At 34.1% G+C, this 19,240-nt stretch overlaps 2 protein-coding genes across 2 annotated transcripts; one reads left to right on the forward strand and one right to left on the reverse strand.

Moving 5' to 3' along the window:
• Positions 1–232: 232 nt before the first annotated feature.
• On the reverse strand, positions 233–1,527 carry LOC132624911 (uncharacterized). Its single transcript, XM_060339671.1, has 3 exons — positions 1,198–1,527; positions 546–666; positions 233–458 (listed from the first exon to the last, which is right to left on the reverse strand). The coding sequence occupies exons 1-3, from the start codon at positions 1,428–1,430 to the stop codon at positions 405–407; spliced, it is 408 nt and encodes a 135-aa protein (XP_060195654.1). The 5' UTR covers positions 1,431–1,527; the 3' UTR covers positions 233–404.
• Positions 1,528–10,519: 8,992 nt separating this feature from the next.
• Positions 10,520–18,741, forward strand: LOC132622958 (serine carboxypeptidase-like 25). Its single transcript, XM_060337650.1, has 8 exons — positions 10,520–10,907; positions 13,125–13,328; positions 14,784–14,959; positions 15,056–15,337; positions 16,228–16,358; positions 16,471–16,566; positions 16,694–16,799; positions 18,286–18,741. Exons 1-8 carry the CDS (start codon positions 10,652–10,654, stop codon positions 18,430–18,432), a joined length of 1,398 nt encoding a protein of 465 aa, XP_060193633.1. The 5' UTR covers positions 10,520–10,651; the 3' UTR covers positions 18,433–18,741.
• Positions 18,742–19,240: the final 499 nt, after the last annotated feature.

Raw genomic sequence — 19,240 nt, forward strand, 5'->3', positions numbered from 1 at the left:
CTTTGAATGTGTGAGAGGAAACTACAGGGCTGTTAGAAACGGAATACATGGAAGGAAGCAAAGGGAATGCATAAATATAATTCGTAGTAATTGTTTACTACTTTCTTGGAGGGGACAGAGAATCAAAAATACGCAGCAATATGTTTCAGTCAATTCAGTATGCGCAGTTGGATTGGGAATTATGACGATTTGCTGAAGCATCAGAATTATCAGAAAGATGAGCTACAAGTCATCCATTTCCTAGACGACTTGGTAAGATCAAGTCGGGTATTTATATAAAGTAGAAATAACAGTGTACTCTTTTACATTTGGAGGTTGATACGTCACAAATGAAAGGGAAAATAAGCATAAACCCCACTAGTAGTATTTTATTGAAGTAACAAAGAAATAAGAATTTCCTAACATCAGCAATTCAAACTTTGACAAAGACCAGGCTCCTGAAGTTTTAAACCTTGAACCTGCACAAGGTAAGGTTGCATAAAAATCACATTTTTCAACTTAGATATGGAAAAGAAATAGAAAATGTGAAGCCACATAATACAAACCATATGCTGATGAAGAGGTCGATTTTTGGAGGGTGGCAACAGTGTGCTGGCCTTTCTACTTCTACCAATTAGAAGCCTCTTCGAAACCGGGGACATCATTTGATCTGTTGGACTTGTGTACCTGCACTAACTCAATTGTCGTTATTCATCAAATTAAACAACTTCCTAGTCTCCAATTGTTATTCACGCACTATTACTCTATGACGGACTGATGGTAATGAGATTATATGAGCAAATGCCTGAATCAAAATATGTTATTGCTATGGGAGCCTATACAATTGCAGGGGCAAATATTCAGCATTATTACTTATTAGGGGAGTTGAGATAAGCTAATTTCACTATTATAATTCCGAGGGGCGGAGTCAGAGGGGTGCAAAGGGTTCAAATTATATTACGTAAATAGGCAAAAAATTTTTTTTTTTTTTTTGCATGCATATATATAAGTGAGTCCCCGCGGCATAAGAATTCTTGTTTACTGATGACTCCTGTCTATGGAATCTGAATGACTGATTCCGTGAAACATGGGCGGATCTTAACAGATTTGGAGAACTACTACGACTATACCATTGTATATAACTTTTGTTAAATTATACCAGCTATTCAATTGTGGATATATAGTTCAAATAGAAGATCAGAAGAAAAGTAAGTATACCTTTCAGGGTATTTGAATGGCTTGGGGACCTTAAGGCGATCAGGTGTATTCCCACTTTTGATTGGAGAATTCGGAAGAACAATCGTTGGTCTATTTAGCGGTGGTGTTTTTGGTTCTGCTTTGACAACAATCTTTTCAGCAGCTTCATTAATAGGAGCATTTGGTACAACTATTTCCTCTAGGGATTCATTAAAAGGAGATTTTGGGACAACTGTTTCCTTAATTCCCTCCATTGAAGAAACTATTGTACTAGCAGAGAGATTTTGTGAATTTAATCTGTATTCGAATAATGGAATTGGAGAGATTATGATTGGATTAAGAAGGAAGTGGAGTGATTTTTTTTTATATTCAGAAAGACGACCGTTCAGCATTAAGGGTTTCAACGGTCGAATTAGTGGGGCTGGGTCAAGTGGAGACTAACCAAATTCTGCTTTTTCCATTCGAGTAAAAAGAGGACAACTAGACTACTCTAGAATGTCTTTTTAAATCCAACGGGAAAAAAATGGCTCTTTTGTTTTTTACTCTCTTTTTGGTGAAAAATGAAGTGGATACAAATATGATGACAAGGTTTAATGTTTAATAAAGACAAATATTACTACTATGGAATTTCTTTTATCTTTTTAAGTTTTAGCGAACAATAGGCAAAGTCAAAGATATCCGATAATTATAGTTGTGAAAGGTAACATGTATTTTAGTGCATAATAGAGATATATACAAGTTGACGCGAACACTATTATTAAAAAAAAAAAAAAAAAAATCTACTTGTAGCCTTCTTGGTAAGGCCGAGATATAGCAGAGGTATTGATGAACCAACTTTTAGTTTCTATTACTTTCTTAACAAATATTGAATTAATTTTTTTTTAAAAAAGGAAAAGAAAAGAACGAATAACTTTTTTATGGCATACCATTGTTTGAATGGCAATGTTGGTAGTGCGGCACTTTTAGAAGTGATGTTCATCTGTTTTCCTGTTAACAAGTCAATGCATAATGGGCATTGCATTATTCTTGAGGGGAAAAAAAAAATGTTGGACCACGGACCATAAGGTCTTGCAAACAAAAATTGTTTAAGAAAAAAAAAAAACAGAAATGTTCAATTTCTTGAAAATAATTACAAACGTTTTCATATATCATTAATTTAAGTTTTGATGAAAACGATCTCGATATTAAGCAAAATAATTCCTTCAAGCAGAGACAGATGCACAGTGTTGGTATCAAGTTCAATTGAACTCATTTTTTCGATACAAAATTTAACAAATAGTACTAGAGATATGAGCCAATAGCTTTTAAAATATAATGAGTTCAATATTAACAATCTTAGAGGTCGTTTAGTACGTAGACAGGGACTAATTTATCTCATCTCTTGGGACTAATTTATCCTTTCTAGGAGATGGGATAAAATAATCTTAGGATTAATGGGATAAGATGGATATCCCATCTTTAAGTTTGAAATGCACTTTATACTTTGTAAATTTATACCTTCTACCAATCATGATACAAAATTAATCCTGCAGTTAGTGCTGAGATATCCCAACTAATACCGTGTACCAATCGAGCCCTTAAAGATTAAAAGCACGTTTGGATTGGCTTATAAGCTGCTAAAAATAGCTTGTCAGCTTTTTTGAGTGATTAGTTGGTCAGCTTAAAGCCATTTTGTGTTTAAAATAAGCCTAAAAAAATAATTAAGCCTGTTTGACTTAGCTTATTTAAAGCAGCTGTTTTTTTAAGTCCATCCAAACAGGCTCTAAACCTTCTTGATTTCTGAATTCTCATCGCCCTTCGAGGTTGGAAATTGAGATACTATTGATCCTGCCATCACATTGGTTCAATCTTATGATAGGTCAAAGGAGATTCATAGAAAGAGTGAAAGAAGAGTCTTATCAATCAAATCTAGCTGTTTCCAATGAAGAAGAAAGGGACCACTGGTTTTGTCATTTACTACAATTTCTCGACTTCAACTAATTGCAGCAGTCAACAGAACTCAGAAGGCAAAAGGGGCAGGTAAATGTAGCTGTTTACACCACCAAAATCGATGAGATAAAAAGAAGGAGAAAGGCTACCTCAAATTGGCAGGGCACCGTCAGAATCAATTTACTAGGCTATTGATTAGACCTTTTTTAGTGTCTTCCAAGTTTCCATAAGAAGAAGACTGACCCAGAGAGAGCGAGCGCATTAACAATGAAAAAGTATTTGCTCCAATTCAATGTAGTGTTCTATACACTAATTCAAATAGTGCATACAATTATCATAGTTAAGTGCTAGTACAAACTATAGCGAGCATATAGGTGTTTGGCCATTACTTCTGTTGCAGATATTGACTTCAATATTTGCAAGTTAAAGTTTTGGCATATGTACTTGCGAATATTCACTTGCATTATTTGAAGCATTGATGAATATATTGAAAAAGATACTTTTTGGAACAAGTATCTCCAACGAATGGTTTTCATGTGTTTGAACATGAATTGGTATGTATTTTAAAAAACAATGTTTAAAATCAAGTCAAAAATGGATAATTGAACTATATCCTTTTGTCCAAATATATTTTGTTTGGCTACCAAATAGTTTCAGTTTTTTCAACTTGACTTGGCATAGAGAATTTGAAAAGTATATTTTAAGAGCTTTTCAAGCTTCAAATTATCTATTTCAGATATAATTTTGACTTTCAAATACTTCCTTTCTCAAACTTCAACCAAATCATGTCTAAATGTCTAGGCGGCGTGATTTAGTTGAAATTTAAAAAATGGAGTAATTTAAAATGAATTTGAAAAAGAATATTTGCAAGTTAGACATGAGAACACAATTGAAATTTACTGAATGAAAATTAAAATATCTAAAAATTCCTCTAATCTATGTTTCTAACTTCAAGTTATATATTGAAGTTTGCATGATGAAAAATTATGCAAATTTCCGCAGTATAATTTAGTAGTAGTAGTATAAGTAGATACATTACATATATACACGCATATCTTTTACACATTGAATTTGTACAATAATTGTTTTTTTCTGCAGCAACAGTGTGTTTTCTTGAGGTTGGACATGGTCATGATGATGCCAAATAATGGGCACTACACTACAACTGTGACCACAAATTAACTGTTGATGCGCACACTTGTTTGAGCTGCACAAGCTTCTGTCTCTTCATGGATTACAATCTTTTAGACCTTCTAGTACGTTTGTGTTTGCCAATCATCTATATTTTCCTCCTCATACCCCATAATTTAATGATTTGGTTGGAACGGCAGGAAGTAAGTGTAAGATAGAGAAAATAAAGGAAAGGGTAAAGATTATTCTTATTATTTTCTTGTTTCGTTGGAAATGAAAATGGATTCGGGAAAAAGCTGTAAACAAACGTGGAAGAGCAGGTGTCTGAAGAATAAATAGTTCACACCACCAAATTAATCCAATTCAAACCAAGTTTTTTTTTTTTTTTCAATTTGAAAATCTTTAATACTAAGAAAAGAAATTATATGGACTCTCCAAATAATAATTAATATATAACTACTCTAGTCTAGTAAACATAAGTGTGTACTGTCCCAGCCAGGACAATGATCACCTCTAATTATTTGTGGGCTCAATATAGTTCCGCAACGTACTGCACTTGAGCCATGTCCATCATTAATATTGCTTGACTATCCCAAAAAAACAAGTATTAATATTTCTCTATCTGAAGCAATTAATGACAGAGTTAAAACTTTTTTTTTTTTAACAAAGAGTGTCAAAATATAAAAAAGTATACTCACAGACAAAGTAATGGGTTTCAACATTTAATTTGTACATAATTGATTTTTTTTATATGCACAGTATAATTTTTCAACAAAGGAGTGTCAATTAACACCCGTTTAGCAAGAGTGGCTCAGCAATGGGCTGCAAATTAGTTGATCGTTTTTTTTTTTTAACCTGTCCAAAATACCTGACCAATTTTCTCCAATTGTAAATCTCGTTTACAATTACTAGTCTTGATTTATATCCACATTCCTTTTCACGTTTTAAACTATCAAGAAGTTTGAAAACTTATCTAGTTGATCCTTACGCATGTACTAATCAATTCAAAACCTTATTCTTGTAACTTTTCCCGATAGTCAACCGTGGCACTCTAGCTAGATTAAATGAAATAATTATAAACAGAAGGGAAAAAAAAAGGAGAATGAAGATAGATGATATAGAACCGTTGGTCTCCATTACATTAGAAGCCAAATGATGAAGACGTAAGAAAATTGTAAGTGAGGTGGATGACGATTGGGCTCACGACTACGATTACTGAACAAGTGATGTTAGTCAATCCTTTCATCAACAAATATTGCTAAATTTAGGGGAAAAGGAACCCCATATGAATTGGTGAGTTTATTCTCATGACATTCCGTTTTAATCAAACCATATATTGTTATAACTTTTTTTATAATTATAGCAATGCAAACCCAAAATTGCTATTATCATGACCCTGACCACTATCCTTTCTAAGATTGAACCTTTTCAGAATTCAGTTAATCCAACTGCCCATGCATTATCTGTGTGGTCATCACTGGCACGCAAAAATACACTAATACTACATTCGGTTCATATTAGTATCTATCTACTTTTACGGATTTTGTATCCCTCTTAAGAAAATATTTTATAACTTGAATTATAAGAATATTTGTTAAGTTACCTTTTTATCTCTTCTTATACATCTCACTTGATTAACACTCGCATCTCACTTGAAATTATTAAAACGTCAAATATTGTGAAAAGAATATAGTTTGCCAAAACAACTGAGTAATATAATTAGAAATGGAGGAAATACTATTCCAATATGGAATTATCATGCAGCTAAAATTAATAACATCCTAAGCTAATATGTTGAGGAGGAGGACGCAAGAAAACTTCACATTATAATTTTTTTTTTCCGCATTATAAATTGGAAAGTTGTAAACTTACAGTTCATGATATAATTTGTAACTAACAGATTTTTACAAATTGAATGATTTTTATCTAAAATTCGGAGTGAAAGCACCTGTCAAGTTTCACTCCTTGCATGAAACCGAATATCACATGGTTTACGAAATTATTAAATGTAAAAGAAATTCGTCAGTTGAAGAATCAAAAGCGCATATTTTACTAATTGAAGGTTAAATTTCAGTAGATATAACAATGATCAAAATTAAAATTTGACGATAGCTAAAGGACCAAATTAAATGCGAGAGACCTTATAGATAACTTCAGCATGCACTAGCTTTTGATTCATAATTAGTTTTCGACAATTTAATTTACGGAATTTATTGATGCTAGTTCCAAAGCTTCACGTGTAGTGAGGTGAAAAAGAAAAGGTTTATTAGCCCTTTTTTTATTTACTACCCAATATAGTACCAACAATCAAATTCTCTTTTTATCTGTCTATTTTTACAAATCAATAGAAATTAAGTAATTTGTTTTAATTTTACCTTTATTATTAAGTAACCACATTTTCTAAATTTATTGGGATACTAATAATCAAATTTAGATTTATTGTTACTAAGAAAAACTTGGTAAAGTTAATATTAATATTTTTAAGGAGAATATAATTAATACTGAACCAGTAAAGGACTAAAGGGAATGGAGAGTAAATCGAATAAGCCTTTTAGCCTAAAAGAAAGGGAAAAACTCAAATTATTAGAGTTGGGAAGAATTTTTACTATTTGCAAGAAGGAGGGGTCCAATGGTCACAAGAGGAATTGAAGCAGGATCTTCGGCGCTATTTGACCCTCAGAGAAATATAAAATACTAAACCATATGATAAGCATTCGTGCAAAATCTACTTCCTTATTACGAGTAAGTACATTTTTCTTTAAAAAAAAAAAAAAAAACACTTTGTTTGGTTCACTTGCATCAGACAAGACGAGAGAAGATACGATGTGTATTCAAAAAATTTAAGTCGGTTAATATAAAATACTACCTTTTTTGTGACAATAAATGAATACTTATTACTTACATATTAGAGATATAAAATATAAAAATAAATTACATACACAGTTTGGACATATACAAACAACAAGAAGCCCAGTATAATCCCACCATGTGGGGTCTGGGGAGGGTAAAGTATACGCAGACCTAACCCTCACCTTGAAAGGTAGGGCGGCTGTTTCTGAAAAACCCTCGGCTCAAGAGAGGAAAACAAGACAAAAGGTCAGATAGGGCCAAGCATATCGAAAACAATATGAAAACAAGGAATAACAAACGCGAGAAAGTCATGGTAGAACATTTTGGAAAGAAAGGAGCATTAACTACTATAGATAAATAAGATAATCAAAGTACAACGGCCCAATAAATATAAGCAGCAATCAAATGCAGAAATCAAATGACAATAAACGAATGAGCAAAACTACAACTACTATGGTGAAAGGATAAGCCACCTAGCCTTCTATCCTAATCTAAGTCCTTCACAACCTCCTATCTAAGGTCATGTCCTCGGTGAGCTGAAACTGTGTCATATCCTGTCTAATCACCTCTCCCCAATACTTCTTCGGCCTCCCTTTACCTCTCCTGAAACCGTCCATAGCCAACCTCTCACACCTCCGCACTGGAGCATCTGTGTCTCTTCTCTTCAATGTGTTAATTATCTTCTATAATTAGAGGACGAATGAGCAAAACTACAACTACTATGGTGAAAGGATAAGCCACCGAGCCTTTTATCCTAATCTGAGTCCTCCACAACCTCCTATCTAAGGTCATGTCTTTGGTGAGCTGAAACTGTGTCATATCCTGTCTAATCACCTCTCTCCAATACTTCTTCGGCCTCCCTTTACCTCTCCTAAAACCGTCCATAGCCAACCTCTCACACCTCCGCACTGGAGCATCTGTGTCTCTTCTCTTCAATGTGTTAATTATCTTCTATAATTAGAGGAGGGGGTGGGTTGCGGCCCTTCATAAATACTTCCTCCGGATAAAAAAAAAGAGCTCACTTAGTCATTTGCACGCCCCTTAAGAAAATACTAACTCCTACACAAAGATAGGTAATTTGACTAAACTACCCTAATTAAATAGGCATTGGGATTTGATCATATAACACTTAATATGGGCAAATATGAAAAAATAAGATTAATTTTTTCTTAATTTGCTAAGTAGACTCTTTTTTTTATCCGGAGGAAGTAACAGATAATGAAGTTCTTGGACATGAAAGAAGTGTGCCCACAATAAAAACAAGGAATGCTAATTTGGTTTATTCATAATTTGAGAACCATAGCTAACCTACCAAAACCAAAGTCAATCTGCTTTTTATTGTAAGTTACCTAACTACGTAATCAGTGTTATCATTATATGCAATAATTGTATGCTCAGTCATCATGTAATCGGTGCTTGGACTTGACTCTGGTCCTCAAAACGGAAAAAATGACATTCAAATTAGCGGGCCAGAAGAATCATTAGGAAAGAATTGCGCCCCACATGAGCAAGGATTTAGAGGAATTTAACCTATACTAGTCTTTATGTTCGTGCAAAATCTTACTTCAAATACTATGAAAAGCTTCTTCTTTTTTTTTTTTAATTAAAACCAAATACTATGAAATGCTTACTTAATTTTAATGTAATGAAGGGCATAAAAATTGATCAATATTATCAAATCAACATTTGACACGTTTTCTTACCTATGTGCAATGTCATTAAATGTGAAATGAGAAGAGTTAAAAAAGTCACTAACATATTGCAAAATGGTATAAGTTTGTCCTGCTTCTACCTATTGGACTCCTATCGTCCTCAACGTTAGTTTTCGGGTTAAAAATGTCATTCCTTCCACCTATAGGACCCCAAATATCCTTACTGTTAAAAATGTCCCTCATTTTAATGAAATCATATGTCGTACGTATGACTTTAATTAAATAGGTGGCACAGATTTATTGGCGTACGTAGATATAAGACCCAACCCATAAGTAACCCGACTCATCCAAATTTATTATGTAGCTTAATTTAGTAATAGTATTATGTTTTTAGTTAATTAGAAATTCAAAGACCTAGATATTGGATAAAATTCTCATAATTACAATTTTATTCAATATCGTTATATTTATTTTACTCGTTATCTTGAAATAAATACTTTAGTTTAATGACTCTTATTTTATCTTTAAAATCAAAGATAAGAGGTAAAAGGTACACTAAGAATACCTAAACCTATTAAAATGAGGTAAAAGGTAAACCCAGAATAGCTAAGCCTAATAGAATATGGTCTAATAATTATTACCTACTCATGTGCGAAGGAGTAGATATTTTCGTAGATGTGATTTCTAACTTCCTAGTAGTTATAGGATTGTAACCTAAAGAAATTTACAAGAAAACATGAAATTAGCGACGGATAGAATTTCGTAGCTAAATAGCAAAATCCCATGCTAATCTTATTTAGCTACGGATTAGCGATGCATTATAAGAAAATCTAATTAGCGAGAAGCTATTTAGCGACGGATTAGCTAGGAATTACCGACAAATGCTGTAACTAATTCCATATTCTCTTGTAGTAAAAATTACTAATGTGATTTTAGGTTTTTTGGTTTAACAAGAAGTATTTTTAAAAGAAATAGAATTAGAGCTCATTAAGGGTATAAAAGTCGTTCAATATCTAAAGGATATTTTGGTCAACCAACATTTATATTCATGCTTTTATAATAATATAGATAGATAGATAAAATGACGATATAAATAATTAATTACACTATTAATGTATATTTCCTCTGTTTTTTATTAGTCGGGTAATTTTAAAAAAAAATTACTTTTATATGCCCATTTATGCGAAGCATGAGAACTTTATTATTTCTTTCATTGTTATTTTTGTCATTAAGTACCTACACTTTCAAATTTATTGAAGTTACAACTTTATATTATCATTAAAAAGCCTATTTAGTAAAATAAACTCATAATAAATAATTTTATTTTCAGGGAATATAAAATTAATACCGGACTAGTAAAAAAATGTAGGGAGTATTAACATATCATATCAAGTTATTGTCTTATTTTTTCAATTAGTAATTGAAATAATTTTTGGATAGTTATATGTAGTTATTAGCGAATTTGTGATTTGAGCTAATAATTTGTTGAACTCTTTAATTAATTTTACTACTCCATTACTATTACTAGATCCGCTGGAATCTGCTTATCTGAATATGTAAATTATGTAATTGATACGGTAACAAATAAGCCTTCTCTTCAACTAGCCCATTCTTCTTTCATATGGGACATTAGTGCAATAATTTTAAAATTTATCGTCGACTTAGAAGCCGTACCACCTGTCCGTGTATAGAAATTAAACTCAAAAAACAAATGACGGACGCGTCTATATCATCTACGCATGCATAGTTGCTGCTCTCTCTCCTATTTATTCCTGGCTGACCATTAACATTACACCCCGCCCTTGATGACCTACATCATCCCATCACTATTCACACACTACTAGGACGACCATCCCATTCTTATTTTCCTTCTCTTGCTTCTTCTTCTTTCCTTCAGGGCCAAGTACAACAATATGGCCAAAGGAAAATTAGCTTTGCTTTTGTTTTTGGTTGCAATAACATGTGTGAGTGCTGCAAATTTAGACAAGCATAAGGAAGAAGAAGAAGCTGATAGAATAGTATCTCTGCCAGGACAACCCAAGGTGTCGTTTCAACAGTACTCAGGGTATGTCACTGTCAATCAAATTGCTGGTAGAGCTCTCTTTTACTGGCTTACTGAAGCTGTTGATGAACCTCTTTCTAAGCCTTTGGTTGTTTGGCTTAATGGAGGTCAGATCTCCCCCCTATCTTTCCCACTACATAAGCATTTTAAGTTTTATGCACTGACAGTCACGTTTTTTACGATAGATATTAGTTGAAACATCAATTTGTAACTTCATAAAACATAACCAATCTTTTACACTGTCTGTATATATTAGCACTTCTTTTGTTGGTATATATACACAATCAGTATATCTTACACTTTATATATTTGCACTTGTTCCTTCATGTGACTTACACTAGAGGTTTTTTATTTTTCCGCTAGTGTGCAAGAAAATTTGGGAGGTGAAGGAGGTATGGTTTGTTTGTTTTCTAACGTGAGGTCTTATTCTGATAACAATGAGCTCAATTTTTATTTTTGTGATTTTTTTTTTCTATTTTCGCACGTACGCACCCACCCTAAGGGGCTATATTGTCTGACACATATAAGCTCCTTCGGGAAATGGTACACTAATTATGATTACTTGAACTTCTGGTTAATGTTTTATTCATCATTGTTTTTTCTTTTGTCACCTCTCTTCTTTTCCTGTAACTTAAAGGAAATCTTCAAAAAAAGGTTCATATTTCTCGTATACGAGTGAGGTATAGCGAGGGTTATTCTCACTTTACTGCACAGTTGTCTTGAATTGTACATTTATTCCTGATGTTATTTGAAATTAATCATGGCTTGTGTGTTGCTATTTAATTTATTTTGTTGGCTCATACAATAGAACTCTGTGGTTTGCCCTTCTCCACACTGGGCTGCCATGCATTATGTGTTTATAAAATGCTTTAAAACTCATTTTGTCGCTTATTGAGGATTTTAGCTTAGGTGTGATAATGAGTGGGAGGGACCCTTTTGTTTAGTCTTGACTCATGACTAAACTGTCGACTGATATGGAAAAATCCATTATCCATGAACAGATAAGACACTAACTTTACCAGTTGCTCTTTCTCTCTCTACATTAATATTTGCACGCAGGAACCAGCGAAAATCAATGCTTACAACCAACCACTCTTTTAAAAAAATACAGTCCTCATTTAATTTTCAACTTCATTAGGTGCCCAGAGTCTTAGATAGATGCCCATACCAATTACGCTTCTGCAACCACCTTCCCCATGTCAGCTACCTAACAGACTCATTAGAAACGTATTCAGAATTCAAATTTGATGAATTCAACCTTTAAATTTCAACCATCACTCAACACACTTTGATTATATATACACGTTGAGAGTTTAATAAGTACTTAACATTTAAATGCTAACACTTCAGGTCGAAAATACTGAGTTTAGTTGAACTTAATAAATTGTGAGCTGCATAAGCTTATAGCTGCAATTTCATGACATTGCGTCATTTTTAAGGATGGTAATGGTATCAACCAATAGTGTACCGTGGCTTTATGGTGACCTCAGAGATCTGGTGTCTTCAAATCAGAATAAGAAAGATTCTTTACCGTGAATTCTGTTCAAAATATTAAAGTCTAGCCAACTAAGTGTCTATTTGAGATCTGTCGTCATTTTCGTGTAAATGGGGTTTCAATTTCTTGACCATATGGTTCATAAATAGATACATGTGCAGATCTCAACCGTCTGTGATAATGGACAGAGCCTCCTGCGGGGACCCCTTATATATATCGTAGTAGTTTCTGGTACTTAAGTATGTTTCGTGTATGCTGATACTTGCAAATTTTTACCCCGTCATGTTACAATAGGTTAATTCATGATATAAATGTGACAGGTTCAAATTTTGAACTCATTATTTGAAATTATGCGTTCAGAAATATTTTTGTAGTTTCTCACATAATATATTTATATCTCTAATCGAAAATGATTGATTCAACTGAACCATCAGCTTATAAGACATATCCACCTTTGCAGATCAAATGACCTATAACAAGCAGTAACTCTTCGTAACAGGGACAACCTAGAGCTTGTGTTACGGGTTCAGCTGAACCCATTAGGTTTAGTCTACACCTTGTATTTGTCGCAAAAAAATTATTAATTATGTCCAAATTATTAATTGAGTACGCAATAACTTAGAAGACTAGAATTCCGAACTCATATATTTCAAATTCATGTTTTGCCTCTCCTTCAAAATAAGCTTGATATAATAATCTTAAAAAAAGATAAAATAAGTTCTTGTAATCCACATTAAATTGCATTGATTGTGTAAAAAATAAGTATTTACAGCGTTAGTGTATATAACTTAAATTTATTTATTTTTTCTGTGTCAATTGGGAAAATCAGGTCCAGGATGCTCTTCAGTGGCCTATGGCGCGTCGGAAGAAATAGGGCCATTCAGGATAAACAAGACATCTTCAGGGCTTTACCTGAACAAGTTCTCATGGAACAAAATGGCCAATTTACTATTCGTGGAAACTCCAGCAGGAGTTGGTTTTTCCTACAGCAATAGGTCCTCTGACCTCCTTGACACCGGGGATTATCGCACTGGTAAATATTGTTAACTCATATTCATTTAGGCCCTCTCCCTTTTTGTCCTATTGCTATTCAATTATTTTTCTTGGCTTGGATTTTTCTTATCCATCCATAGTTTTCATGAAGTGTCTCAATCTATGGACTGATTGACCATCAATTTATGGTCATCTTTGGGTCCTTGTTCAGTTGTTCTAACTCCTAATGTGTGAACATGAAGCGATGTTCGCATGCTTGCTTCTGACTAAACGTGACAAATGAACAGATTGCGTTAAACTTAAGCGAGTCAAATTGATAAGTGAGCATGACTCAAACCGTCCAAAGATTTTTCCGGTCAAAGTAGGTTAGATAACGGATCATAACCCAACTTGCCCAATGTCACCCAACCTTCCCTCTTTTTTGTGTTGCTTTTGGTGGGAAAATGGGAAGTTAATGTATTTTTCTTTAACTTATTAACTTTAGTTCTTCCAAATTTACATAATTTTCAATTTCCATGGTTGATTTTCGATCTCTACCCCACAAAGGTAGGGGTAACGTTAGCGTACACCCGCCCTTCCCGGATCCCACTTATGGGACCACACTGGGTATGTTCTTGGTGTTGAGTTACATTATTTTGATCCATCTTTACTCAATAGTTTGATGGGTTATTTCAGATTCAACCACGTTCGGTTAAGTCAACAAACAAGTCATAATTCAACCCATTTATACCTGGATGGATTGGACAGATTACTAGATAATGGATTGATTTTGCCACTCTAGTGATCATGTTAGTTAGTTTATTCTAATTCCTAATCCAGTAAACATAAAGTGATGGTAGTATGTTGCTGCCGACTTCTCCACTGTAGAAATCAAATGTGGCAAGCAGTGACAATTTAGCCCATTTAGGAGCACAGAAAGTGCATATCAGCACTCAATAGCAATGTGGCCTACCTTGAGATTTTTGAAGTGAATGCTGCAATTGCTAACTACCTTACATGTTGCTGTCCAGACTCATCTTTCACTGCTATTCAATCAGTCAAATAGCTAAATCTTCGCCACAGATACAAAAATCTTCTCCAAGAAATTGATACGACTTAAATCGTTGAAAAGTTGAGTACTTGACCTTATTAGTACTCTGTTCTGTCTAGTCCTATTGGTCTTGGTCACTACCCAGTGTAATCTCACAATAGTGGGGTCTGGGGAGGGTAAGATGTACGCAGCCTTACCCCTACCCGGGTAGGGAGGCTGTTTCCGATTGACCCTCGGCAACCCTCCTCCTTTATCCGGGCTTGGGACCGGCAATGTGAGCGAGCTCACACAGGCGGAGTTCTGTCTAGTCCTATTGATTTGGAAAAACTTTAGCCCCACCTGATTTTTGCACTAATTTTGTTAATTCATCGTAGTTAAGTGATTAATTCATGTGGGAATATACATTAGTTAATTAATCATGATTAAACTGATAAAGATGATGACTCTTTTTGTGTATTTTTTTAGCTAAGGACTCACTACAATTCCTTATCCACTGGATGGATCGCTTCCCACGCTACAGACATCGTGAAATTTACATCACGGGAGAGAGTTATGCTGGCCATTACGTTCCTCAGCTAGCCAGAGAAATTGTCCATTACAATGCCAATTCTAAGAACCCAATAAACCTCAAAGGATTCATGGTAACCTGTCAATATCTACAATTTGGAGTATTAATCGCAATAACATCTTGAAACTTGTTCGAGATAATTTTTGATATTGCATTATGAAAAATACAGGTGGGAAATGCAGTGACAGATAACTACTATGACAACCTAGGAACAGTGACGTATTGGTGGAGCCATGCTATGATCTCTGATAAGACGTACAAGCAATTAGTGAACACTTGTGATTTCAGGCGCCATAAAGAATCAAACGAGTGCGAATCATTGTACTATTACGCAATGGATCAAGAATTTGGGAACATCGACCAGTACAACATTTATGCTCCTCCTTGTAACAATTCTGATGGTAGCACCTCAACTAGGCAGACCATGAACTTACCGCACCGACCCTACAAGGTACATATTGTTTACCCCGAATTTGGTAAATCAATTGAATTTATACGCGGGTATAGGATATGTGTTTGAATCTCGATATATTTGATGGATACAAGATTCGTATGGTTAAGATGTGAAGAAAACGATGATGCTTAGAGGACCACTGTGGATTTATACATCTACTAACATATAAATATTATTTGTTTGAACAAGTAATAGAGATGAACACAATGATTCCGGACCAAAATCTAATATTGAGAGAGAGATTTGTATATATCTTCTAGTACAAAAATGTTGATGATCCCAGGGAGCCAGCCCCTACAAAGGAGAGGGATGTGCTCTATTTATAGTGTGACCTCCATGGGTCTCATATGATGTGAGCTAATAAAATAATATCAACAAGGACAGCTCTGCACGGATTTGGTGGGATTAGACTGACGGCGCCGTCTGACACACGCATAGTTGGTAGCCGACCATGATGTGACACCACTGATGCGCTTCAGCAACGGTCATAACGGACCAACGGATACACGGGCAAACGGCTGTCCGGATCAACGGTGATGAACCCTCGGGAAGAGTCCCCGAACCATCGGTGGCATAGAGACCGGGCCAAAACGGACTAACGGCCAGGATTTCCCGGACTAACGGCCACGATTTCCCGGACCAACGGCCACAATCAGTTCGGACCAACGGCCACGATCAATTCGGCTATGGAGGAACCGGACCAGATGACGATATTCCCTCTTTTCCTTCAATCTCTGGTCTTACCGGTTCTAACATATGTCCGATTTTTACCGTATACACATATATGTTAACACAACCTTCAACATTTTATAACATTTACAAGGTAGTTAATAATTGTATACTGATGGCTTTTGCTTGTTGATTTATTTGCATTTCCATCAATTAAGATGTTCAAGCAGCTATCAGGATATGATCCTTGCACGGAGAAGTATGCGGAAATTTACTATAATAGGCCTGATGTGCAGAAGGCTATGCACGCGAACACAACAGGAATTCCTTATAAATGGACAGCCTGCAGGTAAATAAATCAACTAAATCGACCAATGACTAACAAAAAGGAACTTAGTCTGAAAATTCCCATTAATATCTGTTTCATGTTGCAAATGATTGATCTTGCAACTATGTTACAGTGAGACTCTGAATCGAAACTGGAACGATACAGACGACTCGATTCTTCCAATCTACCGGGAATTAATTGCTGCTGGTTTGAGAATTTGGGTTTTCAGGTACGTGACATTTAGTTGAGTGCTTATTCTCAAAATTCCAGGCAACTTATTTGACTTTCTTCTTCTTGTTCTCTTCTTCGTTTTTTTTTTTTTTTTTTTTTTTTGCTTTGGGATTGTCATATTGCAGTGGTGATGTAGACTCAGTGGTACCTGTCACAGCGACAAGGAATTCACTAGCACAGCTCAAGTTATCCACCACAATTCCATGGTACCCTTGGTATGTCAAGAAACAGGTCAGTATATAAAACCCAACTTCCAAATTCCAATTTGTACCCTTAACTATGTGACCAGAAATGTGAACAATAAAAGACATAAGAAACTAGGATTTAACTTAGGGAAAAGGTGCAAATATACCCCTCAACTTTGAGATTTGGAACAGGTATATCCGTTATAAAAGTGGTGTAAATATACCTCTGCGTTACAAAATGGTGCAAATATACTCTTTTTGCTGACGGAATTTTTTTTAAAAATCACTTAGTTTATTTTTTAATTAAAAAAATATCACGTGGGTTTAAAAAAAAGAGTCTACCCACTTTTTTTGAGTACATATATTTTTCTAAAGCCACATGATAAATATTTTTTCTGGTGGGTTGGATCTGGTTCGTTTAAAAACAATGCGTAGACTTTTTTTTTTTTAAGTCACGGAGATATTTTTTTAAACCAACTAGACCCGACCCACCAGAAAAAAAATTACAATATGACGTTAGAAAAATATATCTACTCAAAAAAAGTGGGTAGACTCTTTTTTTTTAAACCCACGTGGTATGTTTTTAATTAAAAAATAAACTAAGTGATTTTTAAAAAAAAAATCTGTCAGCAAAAAGAGTATATTTGCACCATTTTGTAACGCAGGGGTATATTTACACCATGTTGTAACGGCAAGGGTATATATACACCATTTTTTTAATGGGAGTATATCTACTCTAAATCGTAAAGTTGAGGGGTATATTTGCACCTTTGACCTTTAACTTATATGCGCCCTCAACGTATTTCAACCAGTTGCAACTGGCCATATTTATAGCCTGTTTGGCCAAACTTCTAAAAACTGCTTATTTTAAAAAGTACTTTTGAAAAAAGTACTTTTCAAAAAAAGTACTTTTGAAAAAAGTACTTTTCAAAAAAAGTACTTTTGGCTAAAAGCAGTTTGTGTTTGGCCAATTAATTTAAAAAGTACTTTTGAGCAGCAATTAGTGTTTGGCCAAGCTTTTAAAAAGTGCTTTTATATGTATTTTTCTCAAAAGTACTTTTCAAAAAAGTGCTTTTGGACAAAAGCTATTTTTTTTAGCTTCTGAAAAACTGCTTCTACTATTCCCCAAAAGTACTTATTTTCTCCCAAAAGCTTGGCCAAACACCTCACTTTTTTTAAAATAAGCACTTATTGAAAAAATAAGTATTTTTGGGGGAAAAATAAGCTTGGCCAAACAGGCTATTATTTAGGTTATTAATTTGACTTTTTATGAACAATCAAGTGCCATAGGAGTATCTTTTTTGAATTTTTCATAAATAGCCGGTCGAATTCACTGTTTACTTTTCCAAGCCAATATACATAGATTATACACTAATTATACATGTTTATATACATATTAAACATGAATTATACATATATTATATATCCACGAACTGTTTTTAGTTTAAGTGATTAGATAAGCGGCTATTTGGATTACATCATCTTTTTGTTTTCAAATATGTTGAATGTTAATTTGTTATGGTTATTGTAAGGTGGGAGGCTGGACGGAGGTATACAAAGGGCTAACATTTGCAACAGTGAGAGGGGCAGGTCATGAAGTGCCATTATTCAAGCCAAGGGCAGCTTATCAACTATTTAGCTCATTTTTAAGAGGACAGCCACTTCCCAAGTCACGATAGTGATGACACTAAATTCTTGTCTATGAGTCAAAAATGTAATTTTCTCGACTCTTGGCTAAGAATGCCAAGTTGAAAAAAAAAAGAATTGTTTTCAACTTTTTAAAAGAGAATTGATGGGAAAGAGGTAGAGGCCTAGAGGGCGGGGTTTACAATTAGGACTTTGGGATGGAAAAAAAAAAAAAAAAAAAGGGCATCAATTTGCTGTAACAATATTAGGTCGATGGGGTCTGAATTCTACTCCACGGGTTTTAGGAAAACGAATTTTCTTTGTATTTCAATAAAAAGGGGTTGAATTCTTATTAGTATTTAGTAGGTACTTGAATATGGGTCTTCCGCAATTGTCGGATGCCGTATGCGAACTTTTTGTGTATTCATCACTATGTGGACCCATTATGGAGTCCGGCACTTATAAAATGGTGCTGTATTTAAATTCTATCCCCACTAAATAATGAGCAAAATTTTCTACAAAAAATAAAAAAAATCATTCAACTACTATTTGTGAAATTTTCGACGGTTGTCTCTTCTTGGATCACACAACTATTTTGTAATGGTGATTCTTTTATTTCTCTTGTAATATATGTAACTTTTAGATTATAATTTAAAGATCTTTTGGTAGTAAATTAAAAATCTTTTAGAAAATGTTAGATCACGGTTTAAATTTTGTAAGTTATTATAAACACTAGACACAGTCGTCTAATGTTTTGTTGTATGGTCGAGCAATATATAAACAAACATTAGACTCATATCCAACGTAATCTGAAAGGGTAATTTTCAAGGGTTTATATTTGCAAAACTTTTTTTTTAGAAA

The sequence above is a fragment of the Lycium barbarum genome, chromosome 12 (assembly GCF_019175385.1).
Source record: "Lycium barbarum isolate Lr01 chromosome 12, ASM1917538v2, whole genome shotgun sequence".
Classification (NCBI taxonomy): Eukaryota; Viridiplantae; Streptophyta; class Magnoliopsida; order Solanales; family Solanaceae; genus Lycium; species Lycium barbarum.